Source organism: Taudactylus pleione, unplaced genomic scaffold, assembly GCF_031769625.1.
Source record: "Taudactylus pleione unplaced genomic scaffold, aTauple2 ptg000041l, whole genome shotgun sequence".
Taxonomy (NCBI): domain Eukaryota; kingdom Metazoa; phylum Chordata; class Amphibia; order Anura; family Myobatrachidae; genus Taudactylus; species Taudactylus pleione.
Window position 1 is genome coordinate 18,294,479 of NW_028284443.1, and position 24,276 is coordinate 18,318,754.

The 24,276-nt window shown below is 45.5% G+C and overlaps 1 protein-coding gene across 2 annotated transcripts in view; it reads left to right on the plus strand.

The window, feature by feature from the left end:
• Positions 1–14,201: 14,201 nt before the first annotated feature.
• Positions 14,202–24,276, plus strand: part of ASZ1 (ankyrin repeat, SAM and basic leucine zipper domain containing 1) — a 210,218-nt gene continuing 200,143 nt past the window's right edge. Inside the window, exons 1-2 of one of the 2 annotated variants that reach the window (XM_088456208.1) lie at positions 14,202–14,448; positions 18,187–18,286. In XM_088456208.1, the coding sequence (XP_088312334.1) occupies positions 14,353–14,448; positions 18,187–18,286 (196 nt within the window). In that variant the 5' untranslated portion in view covers positions 14,202–14,352. The remainder of the gene's footprint in view (positions 14,449–18,186; positions 18,287–24,276) is intronic. The other variant, XM_088456216.1, reaches the window with a different exon arrangement.

Here is a 24,276-nt window from a genome sequence, read left to right on the forward strand (position 1 = left end):
TCACCACCACCCCCAGATGCCGCACATTCCTCCCCTGCATGTGTGATACATGAAGCATGAGAATGTTAACTGAAAGACATGCCAGCCTTTAAAAAGAGTAAAAATACACTATGACTTACCACATTGTCTATCTGTCACTGATGATGCAGGCTGTTGTTCTTGTCTGCCGTCTCTTGCAAGGTCTTCTTGATGACAGTGCTGTGGATGCTTCAGGGGTAGGAGGGATGGTGTCTGCAGCCCGCCATCTGCAGTACTCATAACCTTCCTCAAATTCAGCCTCTCATCACCATCCTTAGCCCAGAAGCCCCATCACCTTTCTCTGCCCCATCACCTTCCTCTGCCCCAGACCATGTCACCTTTTGCCCCCAGCCCCCTTCCTCTGCCCCTTCATCTTCCTTTATCTCCAGCTATCATCACCTTCCTCTGCCCCAGACCATGTCACCGTATACCTCTAGCCCCATCACCTTCCTCTGCCGCCAGCCCATGTCACCTTCTACCTCCAGCCCCCATCACCTTCCTCTGCCCCAGCCCGTGTCACCTTCTACCTCCAGCCCCCCTCACCTACATCTGCCCCCAGCTCATGTCAGCTTCCTACTGTATGCCCTCTTCACCTTCTTCCATTCTGTATGCAGGTCCCACCATCTTCCCCTTCCACACCTTGCCTGACATGCGGTGACATGACCTATGATGTCACGCCACTGCACTGCTTAAAGGTCAGGCCCGGGCCACAGCTGAGCCACCGGGAAGAGCCCAGCACTGCCCGAACCAGGCTGCAAGTAGGGACTTGGAGATGAGGCTGGGCAGCCGCTATGGGGCCCATTGGCTGGAACAGTGTCAGCTGCCCTGTTTTGTGCCCGTCCGGTCCTCGGGGCCCCTCTGGACCTCGGGGCCCAATACGGGTGTCCCCTTAGTCCCCCCATCATCGGGTCTGGCCTCACTACTGAATAGTCAGACACTGCTTGCAGAGCTGGGGGTGGGGCCACACCACGGGCAGTAAGCTGCACAAAAAGAGAGCTAATAGAGGTATGCCTCTAAGTATGGCGGGCGTGCCTTGAGCACTGATGGACATCTTGGATGTGTCATGTGACCAGGAAGTGCACTGCAGTGTTTAGAGATCGGAGCTCAGTCAGCAGAAGCAAGAGAAGATAGTGATGCAGGTAGAAGAATCAATGGACATTGAAGCTTAGTGTAGTGAGGGGAGAGTTACAGTGAGTAGGGGGTAAAACAGACTCCCAGCACTCAGACCCATCCAGCCATTGACCTTACCACACGTCACTGTTCAGGGGTACACACAAATATTAATTATCCCATAAATGTATGTACAGGGGACCGCATATTGGAGATATCTGCTGCTGTCCTCCATTTTCGACCGCAAAAGTAGCCCACAAATGTTTCTATGAGGGACATTGTTTGCAGAATTTACCACGCTCCAGAATGGGAAGCATTCCAGAGCTTGGTCAAGTTAGTTAATGACATCTCCAGATGCTGTTAGCCGTTATATCCTATGAACTACTTGCCACAAAAGGTAATGGAGAGGGATGCGTAGGCTTCCTCCCCGGCACTCTCCACTCGCACATGCATGTCAGCAGGCTATGCATGCACGCTGACGGACGAAATCCCGACCGCCGGCTTCCCGACTGTCTAATCCCGGCAAGTGTCTAATGACAGGCATCGAAATCCTGACGCCTGTCATTAGACCTAAGCCAGGAGCCCGACAAACGGCTTACCGATCAAAGGTAAGCCGGGTGCGGACAACCGCGCGGGGGGGGGGGTGTTAGAGCTCCCGGGGGGGACTTAGGGTTAGGCTGCGGGGATAGGGGAGTTAGGTTTGGGCACTTGGGGGGGAGGTTAGGGTTAGGCTCCCCTAAGGTAGGGTTAGGGGGGGGGAAGATTAGGTTAGTAAATATAAAATATACTTACCTGTCGGGATCTTTACTGCCGGGCTTCCGCTGCCGGGATTTGAACCGCCGGCCGCATGTCCCAGCTGCTAAATTTATCTTCCTTCTTAAGGTGCCCATACATCTGAGAAGGATTGGCCCAATTCCCCATTCTGCTGACGCCGGAGTCGGGTAATCAGGGAAATTCAACATGTCGAACAAACTTGCACATTAGTCTCAATTCTATACATAGTAAATTTATTCTCTTTATTTTCCAAATCATAAAACTGCAACAAATTTTCGCAGGTAAAGGTTGTTTGCTTAAGCAATTTTTTGCCGTTGGGACAGCCCCCCCGTTCTGTCATATTACGTAGTTTTCATATTAGGGATGTGCAGGCTCGGTTCTACTCGGTTCCGTTCGATTTTTTTTACCGAATCTTATTGGCTATCCAAAACTCGTGACAGCTGAAACCCAATAAGATTCGGGGAAAAAAAACGAACGGAACCGAGCCTGCACATCCCTATTTCATATATACTGCTATGATTATATACTCAGTGGAATAACTACAATGGGTGCAGGGTGCAAAATGCACAAAGGCACATGACCCCTCCTTGGGTCTCTGCAAAACAGACTTTGACTTATTTAGTCACTTTATCACACCCTCTTCCTACACAACCACCTATTGACCCACATGAACTCCAGTGGGAGGGTGATATTGGGGAAACCCTCGAACCAGAGGATTGGGAGAAAATCCCAGACTGCTTGTCCAAATCCTCAATCTGTTCTCAGATTAAAGAGGGGCTTACAAACTATATTATCAATGGTATCTTGCAGTGGAGTAACCGGGGTGGGCTCGGCCGGGACACGTGCCCTGGGGGCACTGCATAGGGGGACCACTACTGGGGTCACTGTATTAGGGACACTACTGGGAGCACTGCATAGGGGGACCACTACTGGGGTCACTGTATAAGTGGCACTACCGGGGGCAGTGCATAAGGGGCATTACTGGCAGCACTGTATAAGGGTGCATCAATGGGGACACTGTATAAGGGAGAACTACTGGGGACACTGTATAAGAGGCACTACCGGGGGCACAGAATAAGGGGCACTAATGGAGGCACTGCATAGGCGGACCACTACTGGGGGCACTGCATAACGGGCACTACTACTGGAGGCATTAAGGTGCATATGGAATGGAAAGTAATGTTCCCAGAGTGACGAGAATGGTGAAGTGTCATGCCCCCATTTTTCAGTGGTCACGCCCTTTGTGGAATGTGGCCACGGCCACTTTTTCGCTGCGCACCTCTGGTGCGCGCACATACTGGGGGCTGCTCCATTTTTTTTTACTTGTCCTGGGCTCCAAATACCCTAGTAACGCCACTAATGTCTCGTAGCTCGTTCCGATGCATCTCCATACGAGCTTCTATACATGTTTGAGAAGATGCCTCAGATGGGTATGTGTTGTGGTACTTCTCCATTATTGTAGGTCTTTGGCGTGAGGTCCATAATCACTCAGGTCATTGGTATAAGAGGCACTACCGGGGGCACTGAATAAGGGGCACTACTGGAGGCACTGCATAGGGGAGACCACTACTGGGGGCACTGTATACGAGGCACTACGGGGGCACTGAATAAGGGGCACTACTGGAGGCACTGCATAGGGGAGACCACTACTGAGGGCACTGCATAGGGGGACCACTACTGTATGCCCTCTTTCCTCTCTAATTCCGTTCCCCGCAAGCTCTCTAATGGGTCTATTCTGCCCGAATAATTAGCCATATCTTACCTGATGCCCATGGTTTAATAGCGGGAAATTAGAAAAACCAATCTCCCCTGTCTGTATCCACTCTTATTGCCAAGGTGTGGCAAATGTATAGCCTGGAATTCATTACCAGCATAATCCATGACAAATCTCAAAAAGTCTCCAACATTTAGTCCCACTGGACAAGCCACATCGCTTCACCTCAATGACTTTCTTCAACTAAATTCCGTGTGATGCCTTGGCTCCACCCTTTCCCCACTGACTCCTCCTACTCTGTTCTGTTTTTGCCATTATCTATAATCCAAGGTACCGTGCAATGTTTCTTTGCTAGCCGATGTAGCTCATTTATGTTACCTTATCATTGTTGTAACGGTATTGCTTTGATGTTTTTTTTCTTTTGCAAATCTTTTATGCTTCCTCCTTTTTTATCTTTATGAATCCCATTTTTGCTAATGAAAATCCAATAATATTTCTATAAAAAAAATCTATAGTGTTACAAAAAAAAATCTGTGTTTTTTTGTCTTGTGATGAATATGAGATTATAATTGAGTGTGTATCCTATTAAAGTGAATGGATCATGATCGTAAAGTTGTTGTGAAAAGAGCTAACCAATACAATCACTGTATGCTCATTTTTTCTGGTTTGAAATATATTTGTTTCTTTGTAATCTGTGCATTATCTAACTGCTGTGCACATGTCGGATGCTGGAACTACACAGGATTATTTTTACCACACCCTTGAAGAATGTAATTCACGTAATAAAATGTGTTGGGTGGTTACGGGTAGCCGAACAACTAAAGTGACAGATATATCCAACAGTAGCTCGTACCATATTGAGTTTTTTTTTTTTGTGGAGATGCTGATACAATCTGTTGAGGTTGATGTTCAGTCATTCAGAAGTGATTTTAAGTAAGAGTGTTGAAGCTGTTTTTAGGAACGTGAGGCACGTGCTATTAAAAAGTTGATATACAGCACCAGTGGTGCAAGTACAAATTTTTTCTTACAGGTAAAATGGGCGTTGCCACAAATCACAAAGGGCGTGGCCACACGTCACAGGGGCATGTCTGTGTGATACGCCCCCATTTCTCGGCACTCTGGGGGCATGCCACTGAGTGCTGTGATGTGCTTGGTGGCGCATCTAATGGCAGCGGTAAGGTGGTAGGTGTGGTTACGGTCAGGGGAGCACCGGGAGGGGGGGGGGGGAGCGGGTACTAATTGTCCGGGCTTGCTGGAGGGGCCCAGGTCCGACGCCGCCCCCCTCCCTCTTTCCTGTCAGCAGCCCAGCACTTGCTGATTTTTGTATCATATCCTGTGGTTGGAGAAATGCAGGCGCGCCAGTGCGTTTGAACGCTGTTGCAGGGGCGTGTATAAATTAGCGATGGCATACGCAGCCTGAGCTCTCACTGCGTGCAGGAAAGTTAGCAACTTAGTGGTAGGGTCGACCTGCCTTAAATGTGCGAGTGGCTCCGATGTACTTCGATGTTACCGATGTTTTGGTTGGATTGCAAGGTATTACGGATGTGTGAGAGGGGAAGTTGGCGTCTGCATGTTGTCCATGCGAGTGCTTTGCAATTATTAGCATACTGCATGCGCGATCGCATCAGCGATCCAACCTGCATCAAGCCCTATGTCAGTAGCTCTATGTATACAAAAAGCTATTTACTCCAAACATTCTTTGTCAGCTGTAGAAAAGACGCCGTTTCATTGTGCTATAATTTAAAACACTTATACATAAATCTAGTTATACTGTAACTTGATCAAAAGAAAAAAAATACAGTTGGTAGGTAAATTTGTCCGCCTTTTTTTCTAAAATAATCACAGGTTCCTTTATCCTTTTTTCCTCAATTTGTGTTAAAATTTTATTTAATCATTTTATTTATTCAGATAGTGTAGACAGCCTCGTAACAGGGCTTCTGAGCGCTGCCACCCTCTCTCCCCGAGTGCATACTGTCATAAGGCGGCGCTCCATGGAGTTGATGGGTGGCGGCACCGTGATTGGAGCACGGCAGCAGTAGCCGGAGCGTCCTCAGGCTGCAGGAAGTGTGGGAAGAGCATCTGAAGGATCCTTTGGCCAACACTGCAGCAGTGATACTGGCTGCAGGGTGCCATTCCAGGCAGCCTGCTAGCCAGGTGCAGGGACTGGTGCAGGTGCAGGGCTGAGCAGTTGTGAAAGTACCACTGACAGGGTTCATCGCCCTGTGCGATGGCATCAGTTGCACCGCCCTACCTACGGCCCTGAGTGTAGCAGCATCCCAGCTAGGATTACCACCTTTTTATTTTCATATTCCCGGCAGGGGCTGTGGTCCTAGGGCATGGCCGGGCGCTCGACCAAAACTGAAGTAGGGTTATACCCCTTGCTGTCATGGGACATAATGGAGAAATCCTCCCAGTTGTTCACCATGTGCCTCACAGTTAGTGCACACACCTATAAAATGGGTAAGACAACTTACGCTCACTTATTTAGGTTTACAACAGGCAGCAAATGATTGCTGACCCCGTAGTCCTCCAATCACAATGCTCCAAAAATATACAAATTGCGCCTAAAGAACTATTCTGTATGTGTATATGGTAATAGTGCTTGGATGCAATGGGTAAAGTTGTGAATAGTTTTACTATGACAAAATTTAACAAGACAATCAATAAACCAAAAATTATAACAGAGCTAAAAATACGAACACAACAAGACAAATAATAATGTACTAAGAATGTTTGAACTTGCTCTGTAAGCAAAACACTTGTTGACAGGTAGGATACACCTCTGTCTATAAGTCAAAGGGGGCAACAGAGGGGGGAGGACAGGGAAGGGGGGTATGGTCACAATGCAAGGGTCACAAATAGAATGGTAATAAAAATGAATTAAAGAACAAAATTTATATGCCAGCAATGTAGAAAGTATTCCTTGAGTAAGGGGATAATTGGATCCCAAGAGTCAAGATAAGTCACAATATATTGGGATAGTTAGCTGTTTTCGAAGATCTGTTAGAGAGTGGCGTTCCACACCTCCAATACAGAGAGTGTTTATGGTGGTAGTTGATATAGAGGTACCTGAGTCTGCTGATGTTAAGATAGTTGGAGGTTGAGGTTCTTATTAAGGGGTATCTTCAAAGTCCGCTGGTAGGTAATGGTGTTCGCAGACGAGTGGGACTGCCGTGCAGTGGAAAAAGACTCTGGACTTACTGGTGGTCGGGATGTCAGGTAACAGAGTAAAGCCACTCATGAACAGGGATCAGGGTACTGCTGTTCATGAGTGGCTTTACTCTGTTACAGCATTTGGGACATGTTGCTTTGTCACTCAATCACTTCAGTTGAGAGGACACATTTTAAAAAATGTTCACCCCCTTAAGGGGTCAAATTTAAAAAAGACCCTGCTTAATGGGTGCTTATGTCATGGAAGGAATATACTTCCTGAATTTCATGTTTCTAGGCATAACTATAAATTTTGCTCACCCCTGCCAAAAAAGTTTTAGGCCCCCCCTCGCCCATAAAACAAACACACCCAAAGATGACGTTTAAGGTGTGTGTTTTCATGATACAATAATGTCCCTTACACATTATGACACACTAATGCCCCTTATAACACATTATTCCACACCTTAATGCCCCTATAACACATTATGCCACACCGTAATGCCCCTTACAACACATTATGCCACACCGTAATGCCCCTTACAACACATTATGTCACATAGTAATGTCCCTTACATATTATGACACACTAAGTAATGCCCCTATAACACATTATGCCACACCATAATGCCCCTTACACATTATGCCACACAGTATTGCCTCTATAACACATTATGCAACACCGTAATGCCCCTTACAAAACATTATGCCACACAGTAATGTTCCATACACATTATGCCACACAATAATGCCACGTATAACACATGACATACAGTAATGCCCCTTACACACTATGCCCCTTATAACACATAATGCCACACAGTAATGCCCTTTATAACACATTATGCCACACTAAGTAATATCACTAATAGCACATTGTGCCACAGTAATGCCCCTTACACATTATGCCACAGAGTAATGCCCATTACATCCCACCCTGACAGATCTACTTCACCAACCCTCCTCTCCTGCCAGTCTGTCACCTCAGCTCAAGACAGGATGCACAGTTTCTATGTCCGTGTAGAACCAGATTATTGGGAACATAGGGCCTGATTCAGAGCCGATCGTAAGCGGCCGCTCGTTCGTTCCGAGCGACGTTTGCCTAACTGCGCATGCATACGGATCGTAATACGCATGCGCGAACCAGTCAGTGCGGCCGAAAATCGTTTGTTCGCTAAATAGCGAATGCCTGCTATTTTGAGTGACAGGAGGAGGCATATGTGGGTGGTAACAGGGGAAGGTGCTTGAAAACGGGGAGTTGAGATCAGAACGCAGGCGTGCTTAAAGGTCAAAACGGGCGTTTTAAGGGTGTGCATAATTAACAAAGCAGCGTCATTGACCACGTCACTGGGTTATTTTATAGTCAGAACTGCTCGCAAGATTGCGGTAGGGAAAACCAACCACAAGAATAGCGAGCAGTTCATACGCTGGTCGATGTACTCGATTAATCTAATAAATAGCGGACATGACGTAGGATGCGAGCGGCCAGGGGGCGTAGTTTTCCAAAAAACGACCGCATGTTTTGTTCGCTCGTTCAGACCTAGAGGCGTGAACAGACCGCAAAGAGCGAATGGTTCATTTGAATAGCCACCTCTTTTTTCTGAACGAGCGAGCGCAAATAGCGTCCGGCTCTGATTCAGACCCATAGTGTATAACCTGTAAACTGCGTGTATCAAGTTAGTGCCCCTTTTACAGTGCCCCCTGTAGTTGTGCCCCTTATGCAATGCCCCCTATAGTAGTGCCCCTTATGCAGGGCCCCCTGTAGTAGTGCCCCTTATGCAGGGCCTCCTGTAGCAGTGCCCCTTATGCAATACCCCCTGTAGCAGTTCCCTTATGTAATGCCCCCTGTAGCAGTGTCCCTTATACAATGCCCCCTTATGTCATGCCCCCTGTAGCAGTGCCTCTTTTGCAGGGACCCCTGTAGCAGTGCCCTTTATGCAATACCCCCTGTAGCAGTGCCCCTTTTGCAGGGACCCTTATGCAATGCCTCCTGTAGTAGTGCCCCTTAAGCAATGCCCCTGTAGTTGAGCCCATATGCAGTGCCCCTTATGCAATGCCCTCTGCAGCAGTGCCCATTATGCAGTCCTCCCTGTAGCAGTGTCCCTTACGCAATGCCCCCTGTAGTAGTGCCCCTTATGCAATGCCCCCTGTAGCAGTGCCCCTTATACAATGCCCCCTGTTGTAGTTCTCCTTTTGCAATGCCCTCTGTAGCAGTGCCCCTTATGCAATGCCCCTATAGTTGAGCCCATATGCCCTGCCCCCTGTAGTTGTGGCCATATGTCGTGCCCCCTGTAGTTGTGCCCATATGCCGTGCCCCCTGTAGTTGTGCCCATATGCCGTGCCCCTGTAGTTGAGCCCATATGCAATACCCCCTGTAGTTGAGCCCATATGCCGTGACCTCTGTAGTTGAGCCCATATGCAATACCCCTGTAGTTGTGCCCTTATGCCGTACCCCCTGTCGTTGAGCCCATATGCAGTGTCCCGTTGTTGAGCCCATATGCAGTACCCCCTGTAGTTGTGCCCATATGCCGTGCCCCCTATAGTTGTGCCCATTTGCCGTGCCCCCTTAGTTGTACCCCTTTAAGTAGTGCCCCCCCAGTACTTACCTGGCTCCACGTGGCCGTCGTCTGAGCTGTCGCTCCAGCTGCCGTGCTGACTGAAACTAACGACACAGGAACAGACAAATCACTAGTGCACACCTTCAAATTACTGATTATATATAAATATATTATGCAATAAAATTTTGCAATCAATAGAAGTTTTTAGCATAATCATGGCCAAGGTTATAGGCCTACCCAACATATACAGGTAACCTCTTTAGGGTAGGTCCTTAACATACTACGGTTCAAATCTAGAACGCAGGACCCACCAAAACTGTCCCAGCCAAGCCACCCCAGGGCATCGCCATAATGAGAAAAGAAAAATGTGAAGTAAGAAAGGTAAGAGCAGCTATGGCTGCATGAAAAGGTGAAATTACAAATATAACAAAAATAAACAGTAAAGTGTTAATATAGTGCAAAAAAGAAAGAATGCCCTGAAGCAGACCAACCATAGCAATACAGGGGACCCACGCCCCAGAAATCAACCCAAAGTTGCACTAAAGTATATAACTTGAAGGACTTACCTAAAATTGTGCTATTTCCCCAGCGGTCTGCGAAAGCTCAGTAGACTCTGGGCATACTCTAATGCCCACAGACTACTGATGCTGCGGTGGCCGGCCAGCCGCGTCAGTCGGCTGCCTGGGAGAGAGGAGGGGGCCCCAGACGGGGAATGCACACAGGCCCCCTGCTCTCTTAAGACGCTCCTGTATATATATATATGTATAAAATAAAAACACAACCATTACAAACTTCAGCGCTGAATGTACAACCTCTAGTGCTATATAGCTATCGCCATAAATATGTCCAGAAAAACAGAGGGCACTACTTCAATTTTCATTAATGCAAAAAGTTTCATTTATTTCTTCATCACCACTCAGTAATTAACACTATGCTGTTCACAAATGTGGAAAACATGGCATTGCTTTTCATATCTTCAGTAACACTATTAACACTGTGTTGCTCACTAATCCAGAAAACCTGGCATTGCTCAACATATCTTCAGCAGCAACATATAAGCTTAAAACGTGTATTCACAATAATTCGTTCTTTCAGAACACGTGCCAATGCTCCATTGACATTTTGCTATGTCATCATCATGTGCTCAGAAAACATGGAAATGCTCCATATATCATCGGCAACAACAGATGTAATTGTAACAGCATCTGAGTTGCTAATTGCAAACTGTCTGACTTGACATACTCAATGTTTCTGGTTTCAGCTATGTCGACATTTCAACCTGTCTATATATGTCAAAATTATGTAACTGTCGACATTTTAACCTGTCTATCAGGGGCGTCAGAATGATTTTATGTTTGGGGGGCAACATAAAACTGTTACGATGCCCTTCCTCCAACTTACCTGTTGTTGGGTGTGCAGGAACAGGTTCGGTGGCCGCGGACTATCAGGGCTGTGCGACTTTATAGCAATAGGCTGCACGGTCCCTGCACTGCACGGAGGAGGAGGTGTAGAATGTGGACTTTTAACTTACACCTCCTCCTTCATGCAGTCCAGGGGCCATGCAGCCTATTGCTATAAAGCCGCACAGCCCCAATAGTCCGCAGCTGCCGCTTCACACTGGCAAGTGACTGGGTTCTAAATAGTCAATTAGCTCTTCAACCCGACTACCATACTACCATTGTATTGACTACCTGGGACCATGCCATATATTGTTTAACAAGCACTACCGCATATTAGAAAGTGTGGGAGTCCATATCTGTAAGGAAATTTCATATACTATATTATACCTCTTTTCCACCAAAAACCCAGGTCCGACCTGGGTTTTTGGACATGGTTCCAACCCTGGTCAGACCCAGGTCAAACCCATTTACACTGCACCTTTCATCTGGGTTACTCCCAGGTCAGCCCTGTTCACACTGAACTCAGGTCTGCCCTGCTAAACCTGTGAGGTCATAAAAAGTGGGAGGTGAATGCTCCACAACCACCAATCAGCTCATTTTACGCATGATCCAGGTCAGATAACCTGGGTTGCACCGTTTACACTGCACCATTACCCGTGTCCATCCTGGGTCCAACCCTGGTAGCTACCTGGGTTGGATTGCAGGGTCACTTGACCCAGGTTATTTTTCAGGGACCCTTTTACACTGAGCTGCGACCCGGGTAGACCCAGCAAAAACCCAGGTTTTTGCTCTGATGTAAAAGGGGTATAAGAGTGTCTAACTATAAGATTAGCAATTAGCCCTCAGATCTATCAGAGACATTTTATATATACTATTTATTCATGCTTACAGCAACTTTTGCATATTATCTATTCAACGTTTTTATCTATTAATTAAAGACTATGTTGATATATTTCGTTTATAAGATATTTTGTGAGAGCTTTGAGATCCTTTTGTGGTACCCCGGGCCCAGGGCGGTGAGGGTGTAGTGAGTACGGTTTATAGAACATGGAAGTTCCTGGTTTTTAGTCAGTTTGTCACCTGAGATACTCGCCTGCTGTACCCCACGCTGAGGTAAGGACAGTACCCAGGACAGACACAGAGAGAAATGATTTGTGTGTAAAAGAAATGTGGTATTTATTCTGCTACCAGAATGTCTATGAAACCAGTGCAGCTCAATTAATCAAAGATAAATATATGTAAACGCATGTCCATAAACCTTGCAGTAATATACATGAACACTCTTTGTTAGACTTTAGTTCAGTAAAGATAAACACTCCCAAAAGACAGATGCGTTCTAAAAAATTTAAATAAATGCAATGTCTATCAGTTTCTATAGGACTATTAGCATATTATCAGCGAGGCTCACAGCGCACACAAACACTGACAGGAAAGTCATTAGGTAACACTAATGTCCAATATGCAATAACAGCAAACAGGGACCAAGCAAGGTAACAGGGTTATCATTTAACTCTATATACAGTAAACAGACATTGCGGCTCGTCGCTGCCCGTAGAGGCCTTTGTACATTGGCTGGCATAGACATACAGTCCTGACACATGGGTATCACACTTAGGCCCGTATTCAATTAGTTTTGCGTATGCAATAAGGTTTTGCCTGCCGGAGTTTTCGACTACATCGCGTATTTTAGCCACGGAAACTTATACCCCTTTTACACCGGAGCTAAAACTCGGGTTATTGCAGGGTTAACCAGGGCAGCTCCTTGGTGTAAAAGGGGTGAGTGACCCGGCAATCCAACCCAGGTAAATAGCAGGGTTTAACACGGGTGTAGCCAGTGAAACCCTGCTGTGTGTACGGCACACTCCGGGTCTTGATGACCTGGAGTGAGCCGCATGCCGGCCGATTGGTCCGGCTTCATTGGCACTTGGAGATGACGTCATCTCCAAGCGTCCACTTTCACGCCGGGTCTATGCAGACCCGACTGCGGTGTGAGCGGCGCCGACTTGGGAATATCCAGAGTCGGCGCCGGCTAAATTCCGGGTCTGATCCGGATAGGAACCCTGTTCCAACTCCGGGTCAGACCCGGAATTTTGGTGGAAAAGGGGTATTATCGTGTGTGTACCCGCGATTCGCCCTATTCAATTCCAAAAGACGCAAAAACGGAGACACGCAAAGTCATAACAGGCAAAAAGTGGTGTCTGAATCGGGGAATTCAGTCTGAACCCCCCAAAAAGATGTTGAAACATTGGGGATCAATGTACAGCAGTAGTGCCTGATTAACCCTAATGAAACAGTTTGGGTTACTTAATTTCGCACAATTGCCTCTAAATTAGCGTCTTTGCACAAGTGGTGAAGAATAGCATTAAGCAGTATTTTTAGGAAAAATTAAGTAGCCCTGTTAAATTTGGGGTACTTGAAAATGGGTGCAAGCATATTTAAAAGTTGCTAAAGTGAAGTTATAAGAAACATAAAAATCGCACCTGAACCAAACACCTGTAATCAAAAAAAATCTCACCCATACTTGCAAACCCCCCACAAGTCTATTTTGCTACTTTTGTTTGTACCTTCACTTTGCACTTTTTCGCCCCCTTTTTCAAAGTGCTTTTTTGGTGTTCCTCACTTTTTTTTTACGGTTATCCTTTGGGGGGCTGTCCCATGGGTGATGAGTGGTTTCCCCACCTTTGCAACCCAAAATAGCGATTTTGCACTTTTTTTCTCCACCTATTCAGAGGTGAATCTTTTTCGCCTATTACATTTTCGCGTACGTGAAAAGTGTTTGCAATTGAATACGGAGATAAGAATACTGGTCTTGCCTATCACATGGACCATAAATAATTTGATTTAGTCCTGGACCACCAACACGTGGAACCCCTGCAAACAGGGGCTGTATATCAGCCCTAGCAGTCCACCCTGCACTCGTGTGTGAAGGGGGCATGGTTAATGCAAGGGTGCGTGTCACGAGTCACGGGGGCTGGCCTCACGGCACACCCGTCTCTTCCCGGCCCAGCCGCCGGCCTGTACACACCTCCACCCCTTCCGTCTCTGTGATATCAGACCCCCTAACATGACCCGTTCCATTAGGTACAAAATGCTCTGCTCCTGGACTTCCCTCTTAATTTATGATTGCAGCCACCTGTGCTGAAACACCTGTCTTACCTATTACCTAGTTCAACACAGGTGACTTCAATCTTACATTAGGTGGGAAGGAGCAGAGTGATTTGTACCTAATGGAACGAACGGGTCATGTTGGAGGGTAGGTAATATAATGATTCCGGAGCCGCTAGGTGGAGGGCGGGGGCCCTTTTCCTTCCCCCCTCCCAAGAAGTGCCCGATGGCAAGTCCAGTTCTCCCTGCAAATACACTGCAGCACCAAATTTGGGAACCTCTGCCATTGCGCAGCATACCCTATAGCTGACCGGGACACGGCTACGCACGTTACGTACTCTAAATCCAGACCACAACTCAGATAATCGCAAAACTGACAACGCCTGCGGCACGAGTCAAGTGTCACGCGGCTCTCCAGCTGGCCCCGCCTCCGCTCAACGTCAAAAGACCTGGGCGCGTCACGTGTTTCTAGCGGGCGTGCCACGCCCACTACTACGTGCTAGCGGGCGGGGAGGAAAAGGAGATGGCGGCGGTCAGTTACCATGCGGTGCCGGGAGGCGGGGAGAGCAGTGACAGCGAAGATGCGTGGGAGATCGGGGATCTTCGGGAACAACGGGAGGTAAGCCTCAGGCGTGCGCTACTAGTGTCCCGTTACCGCCCATGTGATGTGGTAGTGTTCCTGTAGGCGAGGAGTTGCTGTTCTGTCAGTAGTGCGCGCTGTGTAGCGGCAGTGCTGCTGAGGGGTCTCTTATTTTAGGCGAGACCTCAAGTGACCATGTGCACCCAAAGTGTCTGTGACCCATTATTTTGGGACTCCAGAACACGCTGTTCCAATAAAATGTGTTGTGTATCATGTACAGTATATTAGACCCAAAGTCCTATTTGATCCAGGCGGGTCCTAACACACGTATTGCATACACTTTATTGTTACATCTTTTTGTTGTGTTACTAATCCCATTCCGCCAGGGAAGCAGCTAGATCCCCTTCCATAGATTGACCATGACACTGGCTGATGACGTCAGAGTCCTCCTCCGTGAAGGGGATTTAGACATTACCCTGTTGGAGCTCATCTCTGGCAGGACACACCCTCTATTATTTGGTTCCATACATGTTCCCTTCCACCATCATATGCTCCAGCACTCTTTGAGGTTCAGTCATCCCCGTTTTAAGTAATTATGTTCTGTCAAAAATAATTCATATACACTTAGTTTACACTGACTTGCTTCTGCATTATGTTTTGCTTACCCCCTGTGTGTCTGTCAGGGCCGTAACTAGGGTGGTGCGGCCGCCTCCACCCGCAATCACCCTCTCTAATTTGCCTTTTCTCTACAGCGGCTGCCTGCTGCAATGTATAATAACTGCATGCCCTGCTTCTTCTCTGCTGGGTGCACCGCTAGTATTACACATTACAGCGTGCAGTGCTACAGCTGTCTGCCCTCTGAGCTCCACCTCCTCCCCCGTCTGCAGAAGTGTCTTCAAGGACTGGGAGAGACGTCATGACTAAATGGTGGGAATTTGTACTGTGTGGCATAATGTGTAAGGGCATTACTACTGTTTGGTGTAATGTGTAAGGGGAACTACTACAATTTAGCGTAATGTGTATAAGAGACACTACTACAGCTACTGGGGCACTACTGTGTGGCGTAATGCGAATTGCGGGTACTATAATGTGGCCATCCCCTTTCCCTATGAGACCATGCCCTCTTATTGTCCCATGCGCCTGTGGCACACACTGTCCCTGTTTACCAGATGGGGGGGGGGGAGGGGGTGCGTCACCAAGGCTCTTTTTGGCACAGGGCACCAAAATGTGTAGCAACGGCTCTGGTGTCTGTCCTTATGGGATTTGATTAATGTATGTCTCTAAACTACCTATTTAACCCATTTGCAATACTAATTTGAGATTCATATACCAAGCTGTGATCACTTCACAGACTGAAAGTGCCTGGGTAGAGAGGCCAATCCCGGGAATGGGATCGGCGGATCCTGGGATTTTGGCCTGAAAATGGCCAAGATTGACAGCTTCCAATCCCGGTCCTGGAATTTGCCATAAAGGTTTTTTTATTTTTTTTTAGATGCAAGGCAGTGCTGGGCACCTCCAGCAGAATGCTCAGACTCTGCCCGGCTCCCCCTGCTGTGCGCACTGTGCAGCCTGACATGACACAAATCGCGCTGCGCTGGCTGGACTGCCCACCCACCCACCTCTCTACAGGATGCCGCCGCCGGAAGCATTCTTTCTTTTAAACCAACCCAATCCTGGGATTGAGTTTTTTTTCAATCCCGTATGACTCCTTAGCCATGTTTGTAGAAACAAATCCAATAACCAGGAATATAATCTGCCTAATTGCATAACAAATGCCGATTAAATGTGAAGTTTCCGGGTCTTTTGCATATATTGGTTTGGGATGTGTTGTCCAGAAAGAGAACAAATTAAACAGTAGTTGCTTTTCTATTTTATTATTAGTTAGTGTGACACTAATAAACAATTAAGGGGGTGACTGTTGTTGTGTGGGTTTACTCCACATAACGATACACAGGCCAGGGGCCAGATGTACTAAGATTTGGAGAGTGATAAACCACCAGCCGATCAGCTCCCAACTGTCATTTTTCAAATGCAGCCTGTAACATGACAGTTGGGAGCTGAGAGGCTGGTCGTTTATCTCTCCACTTTATCACTTTCCAGAGCTTAGTACATCTCCCTCCGTCTGGATAAGGATGAGTAGTAGGCCACAATCTGTTGTGTCCAAATCAAAGATTAAAGATTGCCATTTGTAGCACCATCTTGAACCAAATTGTCTCTGAGCAACTCATGTTATATAATTCATGGAGCATGGTTGCAGAACACTGAACTTATTGCTATTGAAAGAAATGGTTTATATAGTTAATTATTGTGATTTAAGCTAAAGGTCATCCTCCATTTCTTTTACCTGTTTCCCTTTAATAATCATCTACCCTTTAAAAGGGTCCATATTATTTGTGGAATCTCATAATGCCTCTCAGGGGCCCAGGTCAGAAGTATCCCCTCTTTAAAGGCAAGGCAGATTGTACCAACCTCCATCAAATAACTTGTGTAGGGCTTCGGGCTACACTTGTGAATACCCCCTAGATACGTTTTCTCTCTATATGATAATATCAACAAAGTGCTACTCATTAACAAATTACCGTTGTTTTATTTGTAGTTAATTTTTCACATAAGCATGATATGAGTTTTGAGACCTTTTTAAAAAAGGGCATTGTAAAGGCCTCAGTTAGCTCAATTAGTTCAATCTTTCAGTGGAACAGTAATTATGTGCCCTGATATTATCCAGGGACATTCTCACCAAGCAGAAAGGTCTTCAACTCCTCCTTGATGTCCTGTAAATGGGTGGGGACAGTTTTTTTTTTCTCTTTTGTGATATGAAAACACTGCAACTTAAACCCAATGAACCCCCAAAATCTGATAGTCACATGAAACTGCTTTTGTTTTGCACAACGTACTGCTGTTCTTTAACTCCAATCCATGCTTGTTCACCGTCATTCTTTATTGTAGTAGAGGGTTTGTTTGCAAAGAGTCCTATATAATTCCAAAATATTTATTTGCACATTCTGATTGAGATTCACCAGTCTGTATATGTTTTATGTATATGGTGTGGTAAATTCTGAATGGCCTTAATTGCAACTTTTTGAAATGGTGAGCAGAGTGTAGTAGTTTGCCCATGCTTTTCTGTGAACACATTCAATGTAGTGGGTGTTATGTAAATATTCCTGTAATTATCTGAAGCTCACATTTCTTTCCATCTTACTGTAATTATCATTTAACTTAATAATGTTCCCGCTAGCTTGCGAGTGCTCCAGTAAGGGGGCATGGTCGAGCGAGGGAGGGGGCATGTCCTTGTGTCATCACATTTGGGGGCGTGCCCAGCACTTACGGAGGTGCTGGGTTTCTCCCAAGCTCTCCCCTCACGGTGATTAGCCGACGTGTGCATGTGCACTGCATCTGTTACATGGTGGTGATCGGTCACCGCAAGGCAGAGGGCAGGCTGTTTTAGCATGGTGCCACCAAATGGACAAGGCACATCTTGCCCCTTTCAAATTGGGAAGGAGGCGGCTCCCCGCTAAAACAGCCTACTGGGAACACTACTTAAGATTGTATTGAATAATGCTATTAATACACGCAAAACATATTTGAAATGTGATTGTCAGGTATTTGCTTCTGCCTATTTAAGGGGAAATTACACTAAAAACTGTTTTACGTTTCACTATAGTTATGATAAATACAGAGATCTACTTACCTCAACTGTTAGTTCCTTTTGATCCAGTGGGTCCCCCCTGGAATGATCCAAAGATTCTCTAGTTCTAACTGTTGTTTGTTAATCCATAGAATGTGGGCAAGCAGTTGGCAATCCAAAGCAATGAAGACGCACTAAAGAATGCTTTGACTTTGGGAAATGTGAAACTAGTCGAAGAACTCTTAGATTCAGGTAAGGTCAACTTAATGCATAGATATGTATTATTATGTTGACTAATTATCCACTTGCATAAGCGGAGCTTGACAATTTTTTTTCTAAAATCTAAGAACCATACCACTGTCTCCAACCAAAGTGCTACATATGTGTCCACATGCATCTATCCTCCATGAGCTACAAGTCGCGCCACACAACGCGGGAGCTCTGTGTGCCTCAGTAGCGCTGAGTGTCTTTCGTGCAACCTTTTTACCTTCAAATGCGTCTTCACACAGTGATGTGAATAGTTAGCAAAAGCAGCTTCTGCAGCATGCCTATATTCTTTGTACATCTGCACCAAAAGACGCTCGGTGCCACCGAGTCATGCCACGGCGTGGTGCGATTACAAGGGCTGTTTAACACGCAAGGAGGCTAGATGAATGAGGACACATCTGTATAAAAGCTTGGGTAGTTTTCACTTAGTCAACATGGAACTAATATGGAACCAGAATAGAGCCATGGCCAAAAGTTTTGAGAATTAAGTATTGGCTTTCACAAAGTTTGCTGCTTCAGTGTTTTTAGACCCTTTTTGTCAGATGTTATGGTAAACTGAAGTAAAATTACAGGCATTTCATAAGTGTCAAATGCTTTTATTGACAATTACTGTACATTAAGTTTATGCAAAGAGTCAATATTTTCAGTGTTTGCCATTCTTTTTCAAGACTTCTGCAATTTGCCCTACCAATCTGTCAATCAACTTCTGGGCCACATACTGACTGACTGGCCACTCATTCTTGCCTAATCAATGTTTGGAGTTTGTCAGAATTTGTGGGTTTTTGTTTGTCCACCCGCCTCTTGAGGATTGACCACAAGTTCTCAATGGGATTAAGGTCTGGGGAGTTTCCTGCCCATGGACCCAAAATTTTGATGCTCTGTTCCCCGAGCCACTTGGTTATCACTTTTGCCTTATAGCACGGTGCTCCATCATGCTGGAAAAGGCATTGTTCGTCACCATACTGTTCCTGGATGGTTGAGAGAAGTTGCTCTGCTAATGTTTTGGTACCATTCTTTATTCATGGCTGTGTTATTAGGCAAAATTGTGAGTGAGCCCACTCCCTTGGCTGAGAAGCAACCCCACACATGAATGGTCTCAGGATGCTTTACTGTTGGCATGACACAGGACTGATGGTAGCGCTCACCTTTCCTTCTCCGGACAAGTGTTTTTCCAGATGCCCCAACAATCTGAAAGGGGATTCATCAGAGAAAATAACTTTACCCCAGTCCTCAGCAGTGAAATCCCTGTACCTTTTGCAGAATATCAGTCTGTCCCTGATTTATTTATTTTTCCTGGAGAGAAGTGGCTTAATTGCTGCCCTTCTTGACACCATGCCATCCTCCAAAAGTCTTCACCTCACTGTGTGTGAAGATGCGCTCACACCTGCCTGCTGCCATTCCTGAGCAAGCTCTGCACTGGTCGTGCCCCGATCCCTTAGCTGAATCAACTTAAGGAGACTATCCTGGTGCTTGCTGGACATTCTTGGGCGCCCTGAAGCCGCCTTCACAACTGTTGAATCTCTCTCCTTGAAGTTCTTGATGATCCGATAAATGGTTGATTTAGGTGCAATCTTACTAGCAGCAATATCCTTAAGCCCTTTTTCTGCAAAGCAATGATGACTGCATGTGTTACCTTGCAAGTAACCATGGTTAACAGGAATAACAATGATTATAAGCTCCAACCTCCTTTTTAAAGCTGCCAGTCTGTTGTTCTAACTCAATTAGCATGCCAGAGTGATCTTCAGCCTTGTCCTCGTCAACTCTCACCTGTGTTTAATGAGAGAATCACTGACATGTCAGCTGGTCCTTTTGCGGCAGGGCTGAAATGCTGTGGAAATGTTGTTTTTGGGATTAAGTTCATTGTCATGGCAAAGAGGGACTTTGCAATTTGTCTGATCACTCCATGACATTCTGGAGTATATGCAAATTGCCATCATAAAAACTGAAGCAGCAGATTTTTTGAAAACCAGAGTCTAGCTTAGTTGTCACCAGCCTTTGATCAGGTAAGGGATGATACTTTGTTACACAAACAGGATATGATTTATCTTGATTTAATACAAAGTTGCCCACAGAAAGCATTTTGTGACCTCATATGTAGTGGGTGCTTCTATTGCCAGTACATCAGTAGCTATTGCAGGTGGAGCAGTTACCAATAAAAAAACCCTTCTACCACAATGCTTTTGCCAGCCGTGCCTTAATGATTTAATTAATCTGTTTTAATGGTACAGTTTATCCGGTCTACTGTCCTCGCTGACTGGGGATAAGCTACATGAAATATTTGCTTTGTCAAGTAGTTCACAAAACGCATGTCCTTGCTGGAATAGTGTGTTCCCTGGATTCCGTAATCCTAGGGATACACCAGCATGACATAATTTGTTCTCGTGGGGCCCGTGCTGTGGTGTAAGTGGAGTTATCCATCATTGGAATGGCTTCTACTTACTTTGAGAAACATCTATAACTAACCGTGCATACTTAATAGTATAATCCGAGGTCCAACATGTAGCAAAAACGCTGATATAAACAATGGGCCCACCAAGGCCTGAAATGCCATTTTGCTTTCTGGATGAGTAGTGGCTAGGACTGGGGCAGTGGCAATCTTTTGAGGGCAGAAAATGCCTCCTGAGTTTCTGCTCAATATTTTAATAGCGTTCCCACTAGGCCAGTGGTTCCCATACTTTTTTGAATCACGGCGCCCTAGAGTATCAGCATTGTTTTCACGGCACCCCTCAGCCCAAAGTTTTTTGTTGAGAAATTCAGAAAAAAATGTAGTAAAGTGAAGTAAATTGTGCTTACCTGTCATCCTTAGATTTTGTTATATAGTGGTAGACAGGTTTATGCTTCTGTCTGTGCACATATTCACATTAAATTGACCATAAAGAATTTGATTTTGTGCTGGACTACCAACCTGTTTGGGAACCACTGCGCTAGGCTGTTTTAGAATGTGTAGGTACAGGAAAGGGGGGGGGGGGGGGTAGAGCCACACAGGTTCACAAACTAAATAAGAAAAATGAATAGAATTACATTTCTTGACTAGTCCACTATGGTTTATAGAATGAAAAAAAACATAAAAGGTCTATCATATATTTCGAATAGTAAGATGACACTGGGTTGGTGGTGCGCCCATGGAATTTGTGCAGTACACAATAATGGTAAGAATTTTTTTGCAAAGAACAAAAATTAGAGGTTAAAGAAAAATATGCTTTCGTTGGGGCACTCTTGGAAAACCAATTATTAATTACTTTACATAAGGTAGGTAATAAATTAAAACTTTTTTTTTTTTTTATAAATTCTTTATTTTCAGAGAAAACATCTTTTTATATCAAGTAACAGTGGTACAAAATGTATACGTTTTCTTTTTTTCTCAACAATAGTGCATATAAACCTTGCAGATGAAAATCAGGAACAATAAAACAAACATTGAATATCAGCAAGGAAAAATAAGAGAATTGTATCCAAACAATTAAATCTTCTGCAGATAACTGCATGGACAGCAAAAACCCACAATTTCTCAAGTAAAACACAAATACAACAAATTAAACCGGAAAAATTAAAGAGAAGGAAAAAGAGAGAAAGAGGAAAGAAAAAAAAAAAAAAAGTGTTTTTTATATATATATATATATATATTATATAATTTTTGGAAAGAGGGGGAGAGGAGAGGCAGACAACCAATGCTAAGCATACACCTTCCGAGACCAGGCATCAGTAAAATCATTAGATAAACTAGGGTCGTGGGATGAGGGCTGCGTAAGAAGCAGATGATTTAAATTCAATCCAATTACACCACAGAGTCGTAAACTCCGAGTGTTTTTCAGGGGCTGAGTAGAGAATATCATCCATGGTCATGTAGAAATCACAACGTTGACACCATTCCCACACCGAGGGGGGAACCTGAGAGCGCCAGTGAACTGGGAGCACTGCCCTTGCGGCGTTGTTGATATGTCTAAGTATGAATTTTTATATATAGAGACAGAGAAAGACGTATGAGATAGCAACCAAAAATCAGGTCCAGTTGGTACAGTAAATCCTAATATCTCAGAAGCCAAGGCTATTATCTTACACCAAAAGGGAGAAATTAATGTACAGTCCCACCAAATATGTATCATTATGTCTGTTTCCTGAAGACATCTCCAGCAGAGAGGGGACACCGATGGGAAGCATCTATGTAGGAGGACAGGACAGCGATACCATCTTGTCAACACTTTATATTGTGTTTCCCGAACCTCCAGACTATCTGAGCACACCTTGGTGATTTGGAAGACTTTATCCCAATTAATTTGAATACCCTTATATGTAAAATCCCTATTCCAGGCCTCAACAAAAAGAGGATCAGAAGTAAACATGTCATGTAACAAGATCTTATAAATACCTGAGATAATATGTGTGGGAGGAATACGATGGGAACACATAGATTCAAAGGGCGTCATATCTCTGGCAAATACTGAAGGGCCCCCAAGAGATGAAGCAAAGTATCATACCTGAATGTAGGCCCAAGAACATTCCTCAGTAAGGGAGGTATTAGCACATAGGTTTGGAAATGACATAAATTTACCATCTGCCAGCAGGTGACTCATTCTAACAATCCCAGCTCTTGACCATTTAGAAATGAAAGGTCCTAAAGTTCCAGGGGGAAAAAGGGGATTATGTAGGATAGGGGTGAGGGGAGATATCACAGAAGATATCCCAGGTTTAGTACGCAGTCGTTTCCATGTCTCCAAAGTAGGGCCCACTGTTGGATGTGGAGAGCAGGCAATTTTGGAGCACCACGGTAGTGTGCGCAAATGGAGTCTGGATGAATCCGCCTCTAATTCAACCTACTGCTTACCCAAGCTACCCCGGGTCCAATCCAAGACTCTACTAAGCACTATGGCTTGATAATAAGTGGATATCATGGGCAATTGCTGCCCTCCCCGACACTTTTGTCTAAATAACACATCATGTTTAAATCTTGGTTTTCTGCACCCCCAAATAGTTTCGTATTAGATTATGGACCTCATTCAGAGCCGGTCGCACAGAGCGTGCGGTCGGTCTGAATGAGGGGAGGACGTCTTGAATTTTCAAGACGTCCTCCTTTGCGGTGGTAAGGCTGTGGGTTAACACCCACAGCCTTAGGACCGCCTAAGGACCATCGGGGCTTACGACGAGACCCTAGGGTAGGGTGGGGGGCCATCGACCCGGTCCGAGCGCATCGGTGCTAACGACCGGGTCTGAATGACCCCCATAGTCTCAACTGAAGCGGTGACATTTAATGCCACAGATTTACTGTAATTAATTAGAAAGTTCGAAAGATTGCCAAATCGCTGAAATTCTTTCATTAAGTTGGCAAGAGAGGTGACTGGGTTAGTGACTATCGCTAATAGATCATCCGCAAAGAGGGCAAGGCGATAATCCTGCGAACCCACCATGAGACCTGTTATGTTCGGATTGACCCTGATTGCCCTCGCCAGGGCCTCCATGCATAGAACAAAAACCAGTGGAGAGAGAGGGCAGCCCTGGCAAGTACCATTGGCTATATGCACTGGATCTGATAAAGTCCCATTTACACGTATCTGGGCTGAAGGGGCTCTATATAAGGCCAAGATTTTAGACAGAAAATTAATGCCCAGGCCTAACCGCTTTAGTATTGACGTCATGAAACTCCAATCCACCCGATCAAAAGCTTTTTCAGCATCGGTGGAGAGGAGTATCATGGGGACATCAGAGGCCACTGCATGGTGTATCAAATCAATGACTTTGGTGGTGTTGTCCTTAGCCTCTCTACCTGGGACAAAGCCCACCTGGTCAGAGTGAATGACAGTCGGGAGAAATGGTTTGAGGCGATTGGCTATAAGCTTGGCATATAGTTTGACATCCACATTAAGGAGAGAGATCGGGCGATAGCTTGCTGGCAGGGATGGATCTTTGCCCTCCTTGAGAATTACTGTGATGTGTGCCCCAAGCGACTGATCAGAAAAGGGGCTATGCTCTGATACAGCATT